We start from the raw sequence: 21,412 nt of genomic DNA, 5'->3' as shown, positions 1-21,412 counted from the left end.
GGCAATGAATACTAGCAGCAACTTATTTTAAATCAGATGATACTATAATATTTTACAATATGTTGATTTTTCTATCATCGGATTATAATCTATTGTAATAAGGGAGTGTGGTTAAAATTCTAATTTTTATTCAAAAATTAATTAAGGTTACTTGGTCTAGACACGGTTACAAGAATATTCAATTATCAAAAGACGTACAGAATATTGCTTATATCGAGCTACCATCCCAAAAATTGACTACACAAATGCTTGTTTACATGGTAAGTTAAAAATGATCTAGTTCAAGACTTTAATATGACATTCCTTGCTGCCATACCTCTTGTGACACAATTAGCGTTTGGTACAATATTTCTTATCGTAACATTAGTCCTTAAGATGTTAAGAATTGTTTACTATATGATTATATCTCATATATAGCAAAAATAACTATTGATGAGGCAGATGATATTAAATTATGCATTGAAAGGATCAGATTTAAGGAGTAATTATTGATTTCATATGTACTAGTGCGAGATGCTAATCACTAACGGTGTGGCTGGTATTATAATCAATGTTGGAGATAACGAATATTTAACAAACGAGGTAGAATTTCTCCTAAATAATATAAAAGTCACCGCTATAATTAATTCTGTTTGCTGATGATAGTCTCATGGTTCATGATGAAGCCATTGAGCAGGGTATTATATGGACTAAAGTCCTTGGTATTATGTTTTAGATTCAAAATACAGCTAATCAGTTTAAAAAGCCGATCTTAATTGTCAAAGGATACCAAGGAAATGATTTATCGCTAATCTACAGCAAGCTGCAAGAAAAGTATGTCCGGTAAATTTAAGCTCTTCGTTATCCTTTCCCCTCTTGCTATTAATATGTATCAGCATCATTTACAATGTATGTGCCGGTATATCCGTCGTTGCTATAGTAGTACAAATAAAATTTCACTTCCACATTAATATTTGCCTGCGTCTCACTTATAACTTTTGCTAGGACAAAATCAATTCAAGTTAGCATTGATCGCGTCGAAAATCCTAAAACTGAAGTGGTATGTAATCATATGATCGATGATCTAATCTGTATACAGTGTTTAGATAGTACTTTATTGCTCTTGTCTACAGTACTCCATTGAACGTAGCTGTTTTGAATAAACTTTATTCTACTAATTTAAATTAAGTAGCCTCCAAAGTAATATTCTGAAGTAAAGATAATTTTATGTAATAGAACTTAGAAAAAATTGATAGTATTAACCTGGTATTAACTAACTCATCATTGCGTATTATATTTTCCCCTAATTCAGTATTTCAACCTAAACGGATTCATCGAAGTTTGTGTTTTATCTTCGTTCTTAATTATCTTCTTCATTTTTATGATGGGATTATTTATAAGAATGAAGTTACAAGCTAAGCGTTATGTAAGTTAATACAGAATAAATCGGTCATGCTTTAGATCTAGCTAATCAAGTAATTATAGATAAATCGCAACGAATTTATCTCCGAATATCTATTATTAAAAATGAGGACATTAATTTAATCGGAATTACACTATATTTTTTATGCAATAGTTCTATGAGCCCCAATTCTAGGCAATTAGTTCATGTTATTTTCTTGTATGTAGCTTCCTGCTTTGTTATACGCTAAAAATTTATCAGTGATAGCGGTATAATAGTTTTACTGGAAGTAAGGCTCAAGCATATCGATTTAATCAACTACTACACTTTATTTTTGTGCTAATGCGCGGTAGGGAAAAATTCGAAAATTAACAAATAAAGCGTTAAATACCATGAAAGTCTACAAATATGAATCTGCGTTGCTAGTTAAGTCTTCGCTACATTCTCTTCAAACATTAATTCGAAGCGATAATAGCGATTATTCTCATACCACTACAAGAGTAGCAGTTGATGAACCCACGTGTCCCATTTGCTTGGAAACATTTCTCTCAGGCGAGGTAAGTTGATTTATTCAAGGCCGTGAAGTACATACGCGTACATCATAGCTATGTTGATATGATACATATACGTATATCTAACTTGGGTTGTTATTAAAGTAAATATTAGTTATATAAAGGTATAAACGCTCATAAGAATATTATTGAAGTAATTATATCACACTAAATGAATATCTTCCAGATGCCATTCTAACTTATGCTTAATTAATTTAAATATTGTTAGCTTCACGATAGATTGAGGCTTTACAAGCGTTGTTAAATTAGTAATCATTAAGCTAAGGAGATACTCCATTTATAGCATGAAAATAGAATAATTTCTTTGTCTCACAAGTTATAGAGAGCTAGATCATAGACATCAGTGTAGAGTATTTATCACAGAAACTGTATTTTATACTAATAGGATATTCGAATTACACCTTGTCAACATGAATTCCATAAAAAATGCGTAGATCTATGGTTCGAAGAAAACTATACTTGTCCATTGTGTAAAAGCAATATTTTGGGTAAGTATACATAATTATCATCAACTAATGGTATAAGAAGTATTCAACGACTATTTTGGATTTTCTTTCAATCTGCATTAGGTTAATTTAATTCAATAAGATAATGGATTTGATACTTGTAAAATTTGTAACCCAAACATATCCGACATCATTCCATCGACCTATTTTGTAACTAAGCTATTTGCTTGCTATAAATCATTTACATATGAAGGTAATTTTAAAATATTTCAAATTTGCAGAAAAAGTTTTTAAGAAATTACAGATCGAGCGTACCACAAATGGAGTTCAAATTCACTATGGTGATATGGTCTATGTTTAAATGAAATAAATAAATACTCTAATAAATACAACAAAATAGAACTTAAGTAAAACTGTTATAGAAGCTTACGATTATGTACAAAAAGATTGACAACTATTATTATTATTAATTTTACTTTATTTATGCTAAACTAAGTGCAAACTTCGAAACCTATTTTGACAATCTCAGAGGTAATCCTTTCTGGCTATTATGGTATCAATGCAAATTGTACTTAATTTACTTTGTATTATGGTATATGATGCATAAGTAAGATTTTTCTCTAAATTTGGAGCTAGAGGCTGATTTTGTATATTAAATAGCCTATTAGAAATTTTAATGTAAATACATAACCGGTTTAATCGTACGATAATCATGAATTAAAGTATATGGCATTCTCCAGTTTAATACTGGGAAAGGTTATTAGATTACAGTTATGATAAATTATAACTAAACATTTATTTTAGATATTTATTAAAAGATATTACTGCTATCTCGCCTTATTATAAGCAAGTTGACTGACGTTAAAGTTATATATTAATAAAATAAATAAACAAACTGTAACACCTAAAAATACCGGATAGACTATAGGTTATCTAGCGCGACGTTAGAATCTAAATGCTGGTAAAGTAGTGTTGCGTTTAATACTTGTATCTTATGATCGCAGTATCGGATCCAGAGACATATGTGTAAGTACAGTAGTTAGAGCGTTGGTACAAGCTTAAAATAAGTCTTGCCCGTTGGTTACAATAATGGTAGTATTATAAAATATAAATTTAATAATTTTGGACATTAAAATGTATTTGAATAAAATAAGTCTTAAAATAGGGCATTTATGTTTATAGAAGATCCTTATGTATTTGCTAGTATACCAATACTTTACTGATACTAAATTTAGTAAAACTATTATTAGAGTATTTTGATATTATGGTTATGATTATATGTTTAATGTTTAGTCGCCGAACGTTGTTCTGGACAAGTCTTAGAAAAAGTAGGATAACATAGGAAAATCTGTTTACATATTTACTAGGGTGATGAACACTAAATTTAGAGTTAGAGATAGCAATAACAACATGTTTACGCTTAGATGTTTTCTATATAACCAGAGTTTCTGTTAAAATAAAGATAAATATTGATAACGACTTTAGTTCAAAACTTGACTTTGTGTCTTAAGTTAATTTTTGTTTTTCTTGTTGCTACTACTGAGTTGTGACACTCGTATAAGATGAAATAAAAATTAATTCATAGTTCGGTAATTAAGAGATGCAATATATATTAATCGCATGAGAAACGTGAAGATCTCGTCGCACAATTCTAATTCTAAATAATTAAGAAAGGACACCTGAAGCCTATAGCATATTATATAATAATTATTTATAATGTTTTAGTTGCAAAATCATTAGTTACTTTAATACTGTATATCAAGCTATAAAAAGGGCATATAACATGCATTTTGCAATAATAGTTGTATTATTATCAATGTGGAAGACTAAGTACGACAGAGAAAGTTAATTTTTAGAAACTACCGACATTTAAAGTCGCAATAGCATTTAAAGACTTATATTTTAAGCGTAAATCTGTAGATTCTGAGTTATTTCTACGGCATACGATATAGCCATTTGTTGATGCAATAAATCAGCACTTTTCATCAATTGCTGATATGTTACTATCTTACCAGTATTAATTATCGTCCTTTTTACTACCGTTAAGCATTATATGTAGAATCATAATTTAATTATGCTGTGTTATTACTCATATTCCAATATTTACCAACATAAAGTATAGTACGACAGGAAATCTGTTGCATCAGCGTAACCTATTTAGCAACAACAATTATAAATGACTTGAGTTTTATCGAAAATGACATTTACTCTTACAATCATCATAAATTGTAGAATGACAATGAATAATTATTTCTTAGCAAATTGAAATGGCAATAGGTAGAAGTGACTTAGTTCTGGAATGACAAATAGAAATTAACCAGATAAGCAGATATATATCTGCAATATAGTCAAAGTTATTGTAATATATTAAGAATTAGCAGCATAATTCTATTGTGCTTTCAGTAACATCCCTATAACAGTGTATTATTTTATTCTATAGATGTGAGGAAAGGTGTTAAACAAGCAAACTGTGTAAAAAAATATTGCTATTATTACTTGGTTAGCATTATATACCAAGTCTTCAATATTAGGAACAGTTAACAATGTGCATGTCATCAGAAATTAAAAAAATTATAGATATTCTATCCTTCATTTTAATAAAAGAAACATATCTTCTGAGTAAGTCATTACGAGTAGTATTATTGAGACAGTAATTGAGAATAACAATAATTTTATGATTGTTCATTGAAAATAGCCAAACGATCATATCATGGTTATGAACATGTTGACCTTTTGCGCATAATTATTACAGTAAGTTTTCGTATATTTATTTACATACTCAAGAACTGGAATAATAATAGTTTATAAAACAATGTAAGAAGTCAATATAATATATAGTAACATATATATATATTATATACGTATAAGTTAAGATTGAAAAGACAAAAGTGAGAACTTATCTTCTAGTATGCATAATAGTGTTACGGTACTAACGAGGTTTAATACGGTAAAAGATAGCGCAATGCCTTATCTCATTGCCTTCAAAACGTATTAGATGACATAAACATGTTTCATAAATGATTTTATAATCTAGTAATATACGTTATGCTTTTATAATATCCAAAATATGAGCATTAAAAACGATTTAAGCAATAAATTGTATTCCATAACATTTACGATATATATATATATACTGTACTGCAGACTAAATTAGCCTTATACTTGTATGTATAACATTTTAAAGCGGGTGTGAAGGTAATTCTTAAGTGATGATAATGCACTGAATATGATATGTTACGGTAATATATACAAAGGATATTATTATCATTATTGATAGATTCACTTTATATATATATATACATATTATAGGCCAGTCTATATATATATATATAGCTATTTTGCAAATTGCCTAGAAGCACGATCAGATAAAGTATATAATAAACGTTAGCAGTCATTACCATAGGCAAATAAGGCTTTGAACAGCACCAGTATTAAGCAAGAGTTAGTAAGGTTAACAATATTAATAAATTATTTTAAGCCTGAAGACACACGTTTAGTGTATGCCATTACTTCTTCATGCTTCTGGTCTTTTTAAGCAATACTTTTTGTTGCGATACCGAAGAATTTTTTGACCCAGTTTCCATCTTACTAACATGTATTGCACCTTCTAATTTCGATGGCATGGAATATCGTCTAGGGCATTCTTGTTCTTCGCCAGTTTTGAGAGTGTTGATATCTACACTTGGTCTTAGTATTACACGAGAGTGGCGAGGGGTTGGTGATACTGATGCTCCCTGATTTCCACCCATACCTTTTATTGACATTGGTAAATTTATATTCGGATCTGAACCTGACCTATGAGGGTGCTCTTTAACCGAATGCGATGTCAAAGATTTCTCCGATTTAGTATCCGTAACTTTAGGAAGTCCGATGCTGTTGGATTCACTGCCATTTACTTTACGCACTAAAGATTTACCTTTAGTCGCATTTAATGCAGCTCTGATAATAGTTTTATTTTGTGCATTTATTGATAAAGTATCTAAAACAGATGTCGTGTAGCTCTTTGGTCGAGGCTTATTACTTAAGATATGTTGCCGAAGTGATAACGATTTCGTTCCAGGCGACAATTCTGTGGGTGCATCTTGACTGCTAGTTGAGCGTGAGTTTGAACGAAGAGGATATCCCATCACTATTGGTTTAAGTGATGGCGATGATGCGCCACTATTATTCGATCCTTTCGTATTAATACTATCAATTTTGCCTAAATTGTTGGATAATTGTTCAGAGCTGTCTTTAGAATATAAAGTACTCTGCTTTCCTTCATTATTTTTCTCCGATGGAATATTAACTTCTGATTTTGTAGCTATTGAATCAGTTTTGTTATCTATGTTTTCGTAAGTATCTGTATGATCATCTGAGGTAGTTAAATTAACTGCATTTTCGATTGGTAAAGTAGTTTCTTTAACTTTAGAGGTTTTTCGAGGAAAAAACGACACAATAACTGAAATATTATCGCTAGAACCCTTATCAACCGCTTTTTCGACAATTAATTCAGGTACGTTTTCTTTTTTTCCATCAGCTTCATTAAGATAATTAGTTATGATTTCTACGGTTTCATCGGGAGTTAGAACGTCCCATAGGCCGTCGCAAGCAAGTAAAATGAAATCTTCGTTCCCATCAAGATTAACTTCATTGGTATCAGGTGTACCGCTTACATATGGCTTGTAATCGGCATCGCCAATTGCTCGAGACACGGAGAGCGTCCCGTTGACTCGCCATGCGCCAAACCAAACTACACATCCTCCTAAAGCTTCAATACGAGCCTTTTCATCCTAGTTCCGATATTGATCAAGAAGATAACTTAATGACAAGTAGCGTTTAATTTCCTAGAAACACCTTAAAATCAAAGAAATTACAGCCAACCTCGCGTTCAGGTTTATGAGGATTCATTAAAACGACAGCTTTTCCACCTCTACTAAGGATCACTTGTGAATCTCCAAGCCAAGAAATATATAATTTATCCGCTGTTACAATAGTTGCAACAGCAGTGGTACCACTATGTAGGTTCTAAGACAATAATTAAATGATATCATTAGTTATATGTTAAGTAGTTGATAAACGTTCTATTGTAAATGCATTTCATTAGAGGTTTACAACTGCTCATTTGACATGTTGATATCATTACATTTCATTAGCACATACCTCTTGCTTTGATTTAATACCAAATTGTTCATCGGTCTTTTCAAAGCTCTCTATTAATGCTTCTTGAATGTTATCCTTTGAGCATAAACTATGAGCCATAATAGTATGCAAATGGACAAAGGCATAACTGGATGCGTCCGTGCCTCCATGGCCATCATAGACACCATAAAATGATAAACTGGGTGTATCCTTTAATTCATTCAGAAACAATAATTAAATGTTAATCATATCATGATATAAATTGAAGTAATATAACTTCTTTAAATTAGGTAATAACTACATCTCTTTATTCTTGAACTTTTTTACATTTTTTACAATACATGCAACATGGAATGCTCGTATAATAATTAAGTCTAACCTTTAAACCATATAAAGTATTAAATTGATTGACGATTGTATGTTTATCTTCCATTTTTTTTCTTCTATTTCTTATTGCCTTGGAATAGGTTTCCATTTCAAATGATGACTTGTATAAAATAGGCATATCTTGATGCCAGCGATGGCAATACTGGTTGACGACATTAAGTAGATGACAGGCAACATTTCTACCTAGTAGATCTATCAAGTAATAGCTTTAATCTCACGTTAAAGATGATACTGCACTACTATAGTAGGATAGCAAAATTAATTAAAAACATTCTAAAGTAATATAACTATATGGTATAGAAAATCTGAGCAACTTACGACGTTCGTCTTCGTTCATTGGGCTATCGGAGTCATCTTCTATTGCCGTTTTTTCTCGAAAAATAGACAGATCTATGGCTAGCATTTCATCTGTAGCATGCCTTGCTATACTGCATTGAAGGATTTCTGGTGCTGAACTAGGAATAAGTAAGACGAACATTAGTGGCTGTTGGACTTAGAGTGGAAGCGATTTTCACCAAACTTATAATGAATATAAGCACAGTACGGACATGTACTGCTAGAAGCAGCTGTATCTATTATATCTAGAAGTTTATGATACTGACTGCCTGATTAAATAGATGTTGCCTCAATGTGTATATAATAATGATTATAATTATATCTTATTTTTCATAATGGTGCATAAAAGCGTCGAGTTTTCATAAAATTTATTACCGATCGTACCATATAAACATCATAGCTGTATAATTTGATTTTTCTTGCGTTTTTAGAAGCAAAGAACAAATAAGAGTTTACGCAGTACGAAATGCTAGTTTTTAATAAGCGGCATACTCATAGGGTGACGCCGCTTCACAATAAAAGTGTAAATAAATTGATCAGTACAGTAGTAAGATACGATATCTGATTGACAAGGACGTCATGTGTAATTCCTTACTGGTGGAGCTATTTATCCGAAAGCTAATTAGCAATGAGCATTTACTGTATCGGCGAATGATCGTTTACATAAACTATTTGCTGGTTTATAGTATATCCTTGATATCGATTCGATCGAAAGATTGATTTAATATCACTTAACCCTGAATTAATCATACTCTGAAAAATTTCACGGCAACAAAATGCTGAAATCATCACCGTTGCTAGGCTTAATATTATTTTAATGATTTCGTAGTTAAAATTTTAAACTAAGGTATCGGTTTAACGTTACGAATTAGTAGCGATTAACATTGCAGTACGAATGGTCGTATGGTTATACTGTACAGTACGTAGATAATTTTTAGCATTGACTGTGGAGTGTTTACGTGATTAATTATTGTAATAACAATTGATTCATTAAAATTAGTAATTATTATAATAATTATGATTTCACGTTTATACTCACTACGAAAGTTTATAACGAATAAGTAGTTAGATAACAAGCATAAATAACCTCCATATTTTAGTACTGTATTAGAAATAATAAAAAAGAGCACTTTTTTCCTTCAAGCCTGCTTTGTTAGCATAGCAACTTCGTAAAAATTCTCTTCTAGTGGTGCATATGTAGCGTTAGTATTATAGAACGTGATGAGATCACTCTTCAGGCGTCTAATATTTTCGAAGTAGATCAATTCTGAAAATAACTTCCATAATTTGGCTTCAAATAACGCAATGTCATCATGTTTTAGAACGCGCGTGAGAAATTGTACAGTTAATTTTTTAACTTCCCTTCTGAAAATTTAAATGCCATACGCCGCTATATATCAGTACAGTACTCCACACAACAGGGTTGTACTATATCGACGGAATGCATTAATTTATACGACGTACTTTCCGGTAGTCAAGCATTTAATTGGATTTACAACTCGTGAGTGATAAAAACAAGTTTTTAGCGTCACAAATCTATAATTTGCTTTAAATATAAGACAGTAGCGTAGGAGAAAGTAGCTAGGAAACAATGTATTACATGCAACTACACAGACAATCAATTATAGCGAGATAAAAAACAAAAGCTTGTGGGAAGGCAGTCTTACAAATGCCATAAATCAGTTTACAATATAACAATAATAATAAATACACTATTGACTACACCATAGTTGATACAAGTAGATGCGGGGATTTGCCAAGTGATAAATGTGTTTGTTATGCTTCGTTGAGAAGATAATTTTTCGTTTCATTGAGCGTTGCTAAAATATGATGGCATCGCAGTCGCGATTAAAATTATTTTCTCTTCTTCTTCGTGGGTTACTTGAGCATGATTTGAAAATGGAACGTTTTCTATGCTTAATCTCAATCTGATAGCTAAGATGACACATAATTTGTGTTTTACAATAATACTCATATTACTACATCTTAATTGGGATAATCAATCAGGAGATACTAATTACAAGTGGGGTTTGTCAACATATTCAACTATTGTTGTACAGTGGGTGAGGGGAAGCATTATCGGTTATCACGTAATCAATAGTTCATTTTTACAATTTGTGCGATTATAGAATGAGTCACTATATTCTATGGTCAGCCATACAAAATTAAATTGATGAAATTTTACAGTTACAATTCATTTTTTGGTAAACTTGTCATTAGAGAGTACAATTAGAGGCAGTGAGCTGTTAACAAAGTAGTTTGATACTGTAGCAACACCATTAATGGATGATAATCAAAATCATTTAAGATTGTATCAACAACACAGGTACTTAGTTACATGGACGGATCTACTGAACAATGACACTAATTCGTTAATGAATAGTCTAATATACTTAGTAAGTACCACTACATCCTACCGACATCAGCTCGTTACAGACTGATACGTATAACTAAATGTAAGTTATGGACAAATCATTATAACATCAGTTAATAACCAAGTGATAACTATCTATAATGTAAATGAATGATTAACGCAACATTGTTGTAAAAAAGTATATACAGTACAATAATTTAAGCTAAATTTGCTTAAATCCTAACTTTAATACTGTTTTACATATTGTTGTATTGAATAATAATTATTATTAATAATGCTTAACTAAAGATAAATCATCAGCTGTTAATCATAATAGAGTAATGTGCATTTGATGAAGATGCATTCAATCTTGATGAGTATGCTATAAGAAATGACTCAACGCCGCCTTTACGATCGTATTATCCATGTACGTTACGCTATAAGAAGGAGTAACTAATGTTATCATTTTCGATACGATTTGTCTCAGCCTTCATCTTGGCTTCAAGAAATTAGCATGATTTGACATCAAAAACGAACATACAGTAGTATCTCAATCAGGGACTACCCCCTGATACCCACAATAGAGTTTAAATTTATCCAAACAGAGTGAACATAACACGGAACTACGAAATTAAAATTCAAGGATAAGCTATACATTAAGAGAAATTTCTAGGATATATCATACCATGTGCTCAAATAGCGCCTGGACCAGTCAATACAGCAGCCTTCAACTTCTTTATCCACTAAATAGTAACAGCCGACCGAAATAGGTAATGAACTGTCTTCGTTAAATTCTGTAACAGGATGCTCAGCTACAAAAGAGGTTAAAAATTCTTTCATAACAGCTACAGAATCAGCATCCAATGCTAATGGATAGCCAGGGCGATCTTTATCATTTGGCATATTGACGATTTTTGAATCCAAACTAAGATTAATTGACCAGGTATTTTCTGAAAATGACAAGTAATCATAAGAAAAAAAAATAGCTAAGAAAATTGCAGTCGACTCAACATAATCTTATATAACCGTACGGTATTATAATAAACTAAACGAAACTAAAGCACAGTACTGTACTGTACTGTACTGTACGTTGAGTTTTCCAACCAAGTCTCTCGAATGACCGCACAGTACTGTACTGTAGACAGTACAGCACTCACTATAACTGCACAGTCTACAGTGTACAGTACAGTACGGTACTGTACTGTACTGTATCGATTTCTGTCATAGAGATAAAAAGCAATAAAAAAATAAAAAAAGAATCTCTATGGTTTCCGCCAGTGGCTTACTCAGCTCGAAATTCTCCCTGACAAGCCGTAACTAAACAATTCTTCCCCTATACTAAAAATACACGGAATTGCCATACGTTTTATGCATTTACTGCACTAATCACTGTGGGATTATTATATTAGGCTTCCACATTGTTGGTACGATAGATTCGTTGCCAGTCCCGCATATTTTTAGTATAGCATAGGGGAAAAATTTTTTAGTTACGGCTTGTCAGGGAGAATTTTTAATTTGAGTAGTCCCTTAGTTTCTGCATTGACACTCCATTTGACAGTATACACTGTACGTGCAATGTGTGCTTCAGTTTTAACGACAAAAAAGGATAAAGTTGCATTTGCGTTACTATGCAAGTGCTATGCTGCCTGTGCATGAAACAAGCCAAAGCATATTACACTTTTTAGCATAAACTCTTAATAATTGCCCATAATTCATGAGCTAACGACTTAACGAACTCAATCCTGATTCTAGAAATTAAAAATTACGGTCACTCCGTATTAACTGACACGCTAAATGTTCACAGGACGAAAAGGTCCAACGCCCCTTCTTCTGTACAGTACTGTGTACTGTACACTGTACTGTACTGTACAGTACGGTATACTGTACTGTACATACTGTACAGTACAGTAGTTGGTGCGGCGTTGTTTTCACTCATTGTTTTGCACTTTACGCGTACTGTACTGTACTGTACTGTACTGTACAGTACAGTATTGTGGAGACCCTAATAGAGAGTCTCTAGTGCACAGTACTGTAGGCTACAGACTATGGGCTCGTGGACAAAAGGATCGCATTCGACTTAGGTGCAAAGTCCACCCGAAACCCGAGTCGAAGGCGGGATTCGGGTTAAGAATTTCTGTGGTGATACAGTACAGTACAGTGTTTGTATGGCGATTGCACTCATTTCGAGTTAGGACATCAACAATTTGATCGGGTTCGGTTGCCTTTTCACTTTATTGCACAAAACTGCATCCGAGTCAAAAATTGCTAGACTGTACAGTGTACAGCGTCTTTCAGGGCAAAATCCAACGTTAGCGTATGGCGTACTGTATCTTAAATAAAAGCAGTAGACATCATAATACTGTATTTGCTAAGTTTTACAGGTAGTGCATTGTCCATTTGTATCTGTATTTATAATTTTGGGGACACGATAGTAGTAATCAATCATATCATGCGTATACAGAATACCCGTGTGTCATATAAATGCCTTACAATACTGATTTAGGGAAAGGCAATTCACTGCTATACATTTTAGTGAAAACAGCATAGTCATAATTGCTATTACATCTACTGTATTACTAATATCTACTGTACAGTGTACAGGTTACTATCACAAAGCCCTTCAGCATTTTAAAGACAGTAATCACTTCTTAACGCGTATCAAACGCCCCCTTTCAAGTAGTTTCGAAATTTTTTCTATTGAATCAAACGATGAGCTCCTGCGATACTTTTTAGCCCCTCCTTAAGCACATCATGATCTAAATACCTTCTGACGCTTCATGATTTATGGTTGCTTTTTTAAGGAATAAGTTTTAGTACCGAAATTACTATGCACATACAGGAGGAATCCGATTAAGTGTAAAGTATTTATACTCCATGTATCCTGGATCTTTACATACACTACAAGTGATAGTCTTCAAATACATTTTATCAGTTAGAAAACCATCTCGAAACAGATACTAATCCGGTATTTAATAGTAATTCAAGGATAATTAATTGCTTGAGTTTGAACTGCAGTAATACAGTAATACGATATATAGTTCATAACTTACAAATACAATCCCAGCCACGTAAGTAGGTAGTACGTAGCTGCTATAACTACGTTTTATGAATTAACAGTTGGCAAACATATTAAGGAAGTTATGATTAGAAACCAATAACGAAAACAAAATGCAATATTTTACTAACATACATTATTCGATAATGGTTAATTATACTACCTCCGATAACAGCAATTTAATTTAAAATTGAAACATTATTTCAACTAAAATATAAATATCCTATTAAGTATGCGCAGCGTATATATCACCTACAGAGTATTTGTAAAATCATTTTACAGGACAACCGAATGATTTACTAACACGTTACATAAACTATCATTTGTTATCTATGCAACTTGCGCTCCGGGAATCTTGCTAATAGCCTATATGATCACAATTTGAAAGTTAGGATCAATAAGTTTCGGTATTAAATTATCATCGGATAAGCGCTAGTTTCGAAGTAAATAAATGACTTTAGCACCCACCTTCGAAATATCTACTCCTGTCAATGCTTGAACAGCTGGAGGCAGTTGTCCAACTAGTTTCGTTATTTCGCCTGTAAGACCTTCTCCATTCCCACTTAGCATAACGATATCCTCCGTTTTGGATAAAGGAGCAGTAATTTCTGCCGCAATCTGAAATAATTGAGGTTGAAAAGATGTTATCTCTAGTTTAATTTGCAAAAATTAGGAAATAAAACGTTTAAAATCGCCAGACTATAATATGTCCAGCTTCTATTCGCTCGTTTCTTATATCATTTAGATGAAATAGTCGGTCTATAACTACTATACCTTTGGTAATGCATCAAGAACCAAGCTGACCAAAGCAGCATCTCCATATTGTTTATATGCAGCAGCTTTTTGTCTCATTCTTTCAGCTTCAGCTTTACCGATTGCCTCAATAGCACTAGCTTCAGCTGAACCAACAGCCTATGCGAGTAAAATGTTAACAGTTAGATGATAATTTTGGAGATAAACTCAAAGATATCCCCACTGAACTTGTTTACTATTTATAGTTACTACGAGCAATTATAACTTCTAATACACTGAACGAATTCGTAGTTCATTGAAAGATACACCCGTCAATCCACAGTACCTTAATCTTCATAGCTTCAGCTTGGGCCCTGGCAACAGTCTCAGCACTAAAAAAATTGTATCGGTATCAGTAATAAGAACTTTTATAGCGTACCATATTATGCCAGGCAATATAGAGATTAATAGTCTAATTAACATCAACAACGAAAACTATTTCTCTGTACATGAACAAAGTAAGCGAAAGCTTTGGAAATTTTGATCTTACCGACGACCTTCAGCTAAAGTTTCTACTTTGAAACTCTCCGCTTCAGCTGGTCTCTTTACTGTGGCGATAAGCTCTTTGTCCTTACGAAGGATTTCTTTTTCTTCAATGTCAATTTCCTTCCTTCTCTCAACAACTTCAATTTGAATTTCTTCGCTGCGAATCTTTTGTTTAATCTTTGCAGCCTACATAATAGTTGTTAAATATTACTGAGAATGATGTCAACACTGATAATAAAGGTCTAATATCAGAATCAATAACTAGAATCGACACATAAAATGCTCATTTATATATTTCGATGAGATGTAATTTCAAGATACGCGCCAAAAGATATCAGTTTATTAGTTTTAACGTTAATCTTAGTAGATTGTACCTGCAATTCATAGGATAATTCAGCCTCTGCCCGCTAAATATTTATGATAAGGATATAATATTTTTTAGACCTGTAATCATAAAATTCATATTGCCATTCGCGTATGTAATGAATACGAAAACTTACAACACGATTCACTTCTTGATCAAATGCGGCCTTAGCCATTTCAAATTCGCGACGAGAATCTGCAATGCTGGTATCAGCTGTATATCTGACATCCAATCGTGCCCTTTCCGCTTCAGCTCTCTGTAATATAGTACATATATTATGAAAACAATAGTTTCAGATCGCAAAATTTTAAATCCTTCATTCTGGTAGATTTAACTAATATCTTTACTCAGTTCGTATATAATGAATTCTTGTCATCTTTTTTGGTTATTCTATGACACGAGCTGATTTATTGTTATAGTTATTTGCAATTACGATCTTACTCTTATGCCAGCGTCACGATTCGCTTCAGCAACTCCAATGTCAGCATCGCGCTTGACAACGGCTGTTTGTGCTTTTCCAAGTGAATTCAAGTACTCTACTTTATCCATAATATCTTTAATAGTGAAGCTTAGAATTTCGATACCCATTTTTCCAACATCAGGAGAAGCTACCTCACGCACGAGTGCAGCAAATCGATCACGATCTTTGTAGACTTCTTCAACAGTCAGTGTGCCTATCCCAGAATATAAATAAATACGTGTGACTGCTGCAGTAAATTTCTTATCTCCCATAGTACTATTCTAATGAAACATATCCTATCCCAAATCCTCTGACGAAATATAGCAAATTATAATTTATCGTGACATAGTAATACCGACTGTATTTATCACAAGTAGTCAATCATCATAGTCATTACCTAAGATTGCTCTTAAATGACCTTCCAATGTTTGCAAGATAATGCCTTCAATTTCATGTGTAGATCTACCAAGAAACTGTTCGCAAGCAGTTGCTAGCAGATCACCGGTCATAATTTTACACTGTGTCACCGCTGTCACAGTTAGAGCCACACCTTCGGCAGTTTCGACGCTATCGCAATGAGGATTCAATGTCATGACGTTTAAAGCAATCCTAGCAAAATTTCAAATAATTTTAATTCTTAATTAAAGTAGTAATTGTGGAATAGAGATATCACCTCGATAATGCAATATAGCTTTGAGGATCATGAGCAAAAATGGGTATACATTAATCATTATTAGATGGATTTTAACTGATGCCATACCATCTTTGGACCGATACATTATTACAGTTAGAGTATTGACTTTAGCTAAACAAAATCGCATAATTTCCTGCAAGACATCTCGTAATAAATGACTTATTTGTTGGCCAGGATTAAAAGATACTGCAATTCGTGGTCAATAAGCGAAATAGTTTGGATGATGGTAATAAAATTGCCACGTTTAGTAAATAATAATATATGCAGTGCTGCAGGATAAACTCAATTATACTTTCCAAAATCTAATCCATGGGCTTGAGTAAATTTTTTGTAGATACAGTAAATTTAATGGCAAATAAAATAGTGATTCAGCCTGGTTTCAGATCATAACAATCTTTATACATGATTACATTCAAAACAATATAACCCATTCACTGGCATATAAAAGTAAGAAATAATAGATAAAATACGTTGTTATCATTTCAATAGTTACAAAGTTACTCGTATTTATTTAGCTTTCACGTAGGGATCTATAATTACAATTAACAGATATAATGTACGATATTGTAGAAACTATTCAACATTGATCCAGTACTATTACCAGAGTAGCATTATACCTTTGTACGTCAGTAATACCACACCAAGCCCATGCCCAGCCGCCATGGATATATCGCTTTTCACCAGAGCCACAACAAGCACCTGTCAAAGTTAATTTGAAATGTTATCACGATCGAATTAAAGATTACTCATTTTACCGAAATTGTAATCATTCACAGCTTATCAATTACACGATACTAACTATTGAATTACTGTATTCAAGATGTTAATAGCTAGAATCTTTATTAGATGTTTGCTGTACTGTATATCCAAGCAGTAGTCACCGTACTGTACAACATGCACAATTATTGCAAATATACTGTAAATTTGAAGTATTGTTGGAGCTGTTTCCAATAGTGATTACTCGTGAGTACTCCCCAATTCTGTTCTTTTGTAGAGCGATAGGAAAAGATTGACATAATATTATAGATCCAACATTTTACTCATACGTTTTCCTTTTATCTTACGATTTCACCTTCAAAGCAATTTCGGGAAGGTCACGTACTGTATACTATAGTAGTCCGTGACATAGAGCTTCAGTATAGTATAGTATAGTATTGTAAACATTACAAGTATAGCGTCATTTATCCCTCGAAAGTTAGGCTAAAGGCGTAGTATTGATTACACTCAGTTAAAAATGAGGAAAATGATCTTTATTCCTATTCAGATTGTCCTTATCATTTAAAATAGTACTGCTGCATCTTGTGCCGAATACGATGTCCACGAATAGTACTGTACGTCAATTAGGATAAAGCACTTGATAAAGCACATGACGAAAATCGACATTAACTTTATATCTCTGACTTGATTTAAGACAAGTTGAGATTTATAAAAAAATATTCTCGGTTACCGCGCATAGAAAATTACTGCTGTGGTCAGTTTTAGTGAATGCGCGCATTTATCGTGGTGATAATTTATCTATGTGCATATGGAAGGATCGAAATTGAATACCGCATAACTATAATCCATCGGACATTGTCAATGATATGGCGAGTGATATTCAGTTTGATAAGCGTTGTAACTTATAGTAACACGGCAGTAGAAAAAATCACCAAGGCGGCGTAACCATAAATAATAAAGGATGAGCAAGTTTATGGATGAACTGTAGATATAGTCTATGCTACATGGTAATATCATCAAGTATTCAGCTTCTCAGAATCAAGAGCAGCTTCAGTCTCTGGATAGCATATGCAAAATACACCGGTACAGTATTTACAAGTAGCTCATGACTAAAGAGAAGTTCAGTTAGAGTGATCACTACTTCTTATACAATAAGTAATTCATAACTGCATCACGCAACGCGCAAGTAGACTAGCAATGACAGACTCGGGAACTGTAATAATTACTGTAAAAAAGATATACATTACCTACGTTAATCTGAAAGACGCTCGTATGCTTACATAACTCATGTAGGGAGATGTCAGTCTATAATACTGCCAATACTGTACAACTGTATAATACAGCGCAGTCACGGGAGGATGATCAATGTCGTTAATTTATCAAAAGATGTCAAAATTTTGTAATAACATGTAGAAATGTGTTACTTATCTTAACCATCTCAACATGCTTTAAAAATTTTGGACTCTATTCTAATATTCTCTAAGCTTGCAGTCTGCTCACTGTCAGTAATGGTACGCACTTGAACTTTGACGATATTATCCGCAAATGATCATATCGTAGCGCAGTGGAGATATATGCAGCAGAGATCTCATCTCTACACTACAGTACACTGAGTGTACAGTAAACATGTTCGCGAATCTTGCACTTAACTAAACTAAGGGAAGGGCTTGCCTAAATCTACTTCCAATATTGACGCATAACAGACTCTAAAATTTACAGTAGATTCATGGCATTGATGCCTCCATAAACGAATTATCTCGTACAGTAGAAAGGGCTTAACTTTAAAATGTTTTGCAGATCAAGTGTATTGAAAGATAAACTGGACACGTTTTTGATGTTAATACTAAAATCAGGACACATATTTTACAGGCCGTCAATCGACAATATTTAACATAAGAAATTCTGAAAGCTTCATTTCCTAGGCTAATACTCGTATTAGTTGTTTGAGTACTAACACAAATTTTTGACACACGGCTACACCGCATTCACTACGAAAATACGGTCAGTTGATTTCATAAGTAAGTACGGGCGATCATGATGCAGTAGTGTGTAAGTGTTGCAAAACACGAAAATGGGCTGGTTTATTGTAATCGCAATTATTAAGTTGTATAAGGTGTATCTATGTCAATGTACTGCACAGTCTTTACACCAACTTTTCCAGCACAACTGGCCACAAGCTATCATTAACGATTTGCCGAATAGTTGTACTGGGCGAGATTAATCACTGTGTAGACTACAGTATCACGGTGAGTAAAAAACCTTCTTACATTGGAAAAAGAAGAAAAAATGAAAATTATTATACTAAAATAATCAGAATAGTATGCATTACTTACCAGATACAACTAGCGCTTCGTTAGGTCCGACAGTATGACAATTTCCCATTTTCTTTCAACTTAATGATGCTACGACTTCTCTTCACTTCGTTCTCACAGATTCCGGATTCGCACTACGTGAAAAGAAGTACTACTGCAAAATTCTTCTCTGTGCATCAGATATACATATACGCGTGCAATATACAGTACAGTAAACGTGACATATACAATAATGTTCACCAAGTCAAGTACGTTGCGGGATACAGTATGATATACTGTACTGTATCATATCCTATACAGTACAGTAACAATACTATACTGTACATAAACAAAAAAGGTGGTAAACTCGAACTCACATGCAAACTACTGTGCTGTACAAGGTACACCTTGATTAATGCGCTTGCCCGCATGATAGACACGTACACTCGTACAGTACAGCAGAACTTCTTTTGTGCTGTTTTAACAGTACTGTACATTATACATGTACAGTACTGTACAATATGCTGTAATCGTGCTAACTTTTCAGATCGAAAGGGAACGCCCAGGGTTGGGTCCGACAGTTGCCTATTGTACTGTACAGTGTACAGTGTACCGTACGATACAACATGTACTGTAACACATGGTACTGTACTGTACTGCGCTGCAGCGTTGTTGATGATACAGTACAGTCCTGGACTGTACAGCATGTTTAACCTTAACGTTATACTGTACAGTATTGTACAGTACTGTACAGTGAGTGTACACTACCTTAGGCTTTACAGTACTGTAGAATGACCAGAAAAGTAAGCGTCCATATTTACATATTGTACAGCGTGACCAAAAATTATCCCGGCGCAAAAAAAAATGAATATAATATAATTATTTATTAGTCAACAACCGCTGGCAGTCCCGTTTCTTTCTTCTTTTAGTAGTCCCTGCTATGATCATCATTAACTCCAGGATAATTTTATTATACTGTATTGAATATACAACTTTCGTAATCGTACGTAATGATACGCAACTGAGTCTTTACTACTGACGGAATACTGCAATGCTGTATGCGGTCAGGGACTACTAAAGCAAAGAAAGATCGACGTAAAGTGGCCGTCAGTGCAAAATAATGCGGAGGCCTATCATTTTTCCGTCGAATTCTACTATACTGTACTGTATGGTACCAATAGCACCGTGTATCGTACTGCACAAAACCAAGTTAGTATCGCGTTAGCAGCGGGATATCAATCGCAGGCAGGATTTTTTTTTGTACCGTCCACTCGTTCCCATCATGTCTGTTCGTTGCTAGGGACCCGTGTAGCTATGACGACAAAGCTATTAGGTATCATACATAGCATACTGTACAGTACAGTACAGTACTGTAGGGCGTCTTTAATTTCGTTTTAGATACTGTACGGTACTTTACAGTAGCTAGGAAAATTATAACTAAAACTTACGAGCTAATGCAGTAGTTTATACCGACATAATCTTTTGAGTTAACGTACAGTATATATAGAAATTGTTATATATAGATAGCAATACATGTTATTTATACTTTTATTAAAATATCTTATACGAAAATAATATTGCTGTACAGTATTGTATTTTATTTATTTTGGGGTTAATTTGGATATAATTTAAGATAGTGTATTCACATTAGTGTACATGTAACGTATACTGTAGCTACAGTAATCAGCAGAGTACGATAATTAATAATAGATTCGAAAAAGTACAAATGAAGGTCCCTGATGTGAACGTATTACCGGGGATTATATCGCAACAGAGAGGAGTAGATTAGAGAAAGGGATTAGAGAATGTAGACAGACGACTACGGTAGAAAAGGGGTAGCATTTTTACTTGAGTAGTTCCTGGTATTGCAGTTACTTTATAATTATAATTAGCCAAATTTTTATTATTCAAAGTATTTAAAGTACAGGGAAAGTAATACCATAGGCTACTAGAACTC

At 33.3% G+C, this 21,412-nt stretch overlaps 3 protein-coding genes across 3 annotated transcripts; 1 reads left to right on the top strand and 2 right to left on the bottom strand.

Annotated features, from left to right (window-relative positions):
• Positions 1-513: 513 nt before the first annotated feature.
• On the top strand, positions 514-2,760 carry TRIADDRAFT_59008 (uncharacterized protein; the record flags this gene model as incomplete). Its single annotated transcript, XM_002115112.1, has 7 exons — positions 514-582; positions 716-822; positions 985-1,039; positions 1,292-1,405; positions 1,735-1,938; positions 2,339-2,441; positions 2,681-2,760. 7 exons carry the CDS (start codon positions 514-516, stop codon positions 2,758-2,760), a joined length of 732 nt encoding a protein of 243 aa, XP_002115148.1.
• Positions 2,761-6,826: 4,066 nt separating this feature from the next.
• Positions 6,827-8,385, bottom strand: TRIADDRAFT_28894 (uncharacterized protein; the record flags this gene model as incomplete). The annotated part of the gene is made up of 5 exons (XM_002114929.1): positions 6,827-7,171; positions 7,263-7,406; positions 7,542-7,730; positions 7,900-8,113; positions 8,222-8,385. Coding segments are annotated over 5 exons (1,056 nt in total), but the record flags the coding sequence as incomplete, so codon positions are not given.
• A 5,698-nt stretch (positions 8,386-14,083) lies between these two features.
• Positions 14,084-19,546, bottom strand: TRIADDRAFT_28679 (uncharacterized protein; the record flags this gene model as incomplete). The annotated part of the gene is made up of 10 exons (XM_002114928.1): positions 14,084-14,269; positions 14,426-14,563; positions 14,730-14,775; positions 14,934-15,115; positions 15,304-15,336; positions 15,430-15,549; positions 15,735-15,967; positions 16,151-16,362; positions 17,065-17,146; positions 19,498-19,546. 10 exons carry the CDS (start codon positions 19,544-19,546, stop codon positions 14,084-14,086), a joined length of 1,281 nt encoding a protein of 426 aa, XP_002114964.1.
• Between the last annotated feature and the right edge of the window lie 1,866 nt (positions 19,547-21,412).

Source organism: Trichoplax adhaerens, genomic scaffold (genome assembly GCF_000150275.1).
Source record: "Trichoplax adhaerens TRIADscaffold_9 genomic scaffold, whole genome shotgun sequence".
NCBI classification, from domain to species: domain Eukaryota; kingdom Metazoa; phylum Placozoa; class Uniplacotomia; order Trichoplacea; family Trichoplacidae; genus Trichoplax; species Trichoplax adhaerens.
This window is presented reverse-complemented; position numbering and strand designations above follow the sequence as displayed.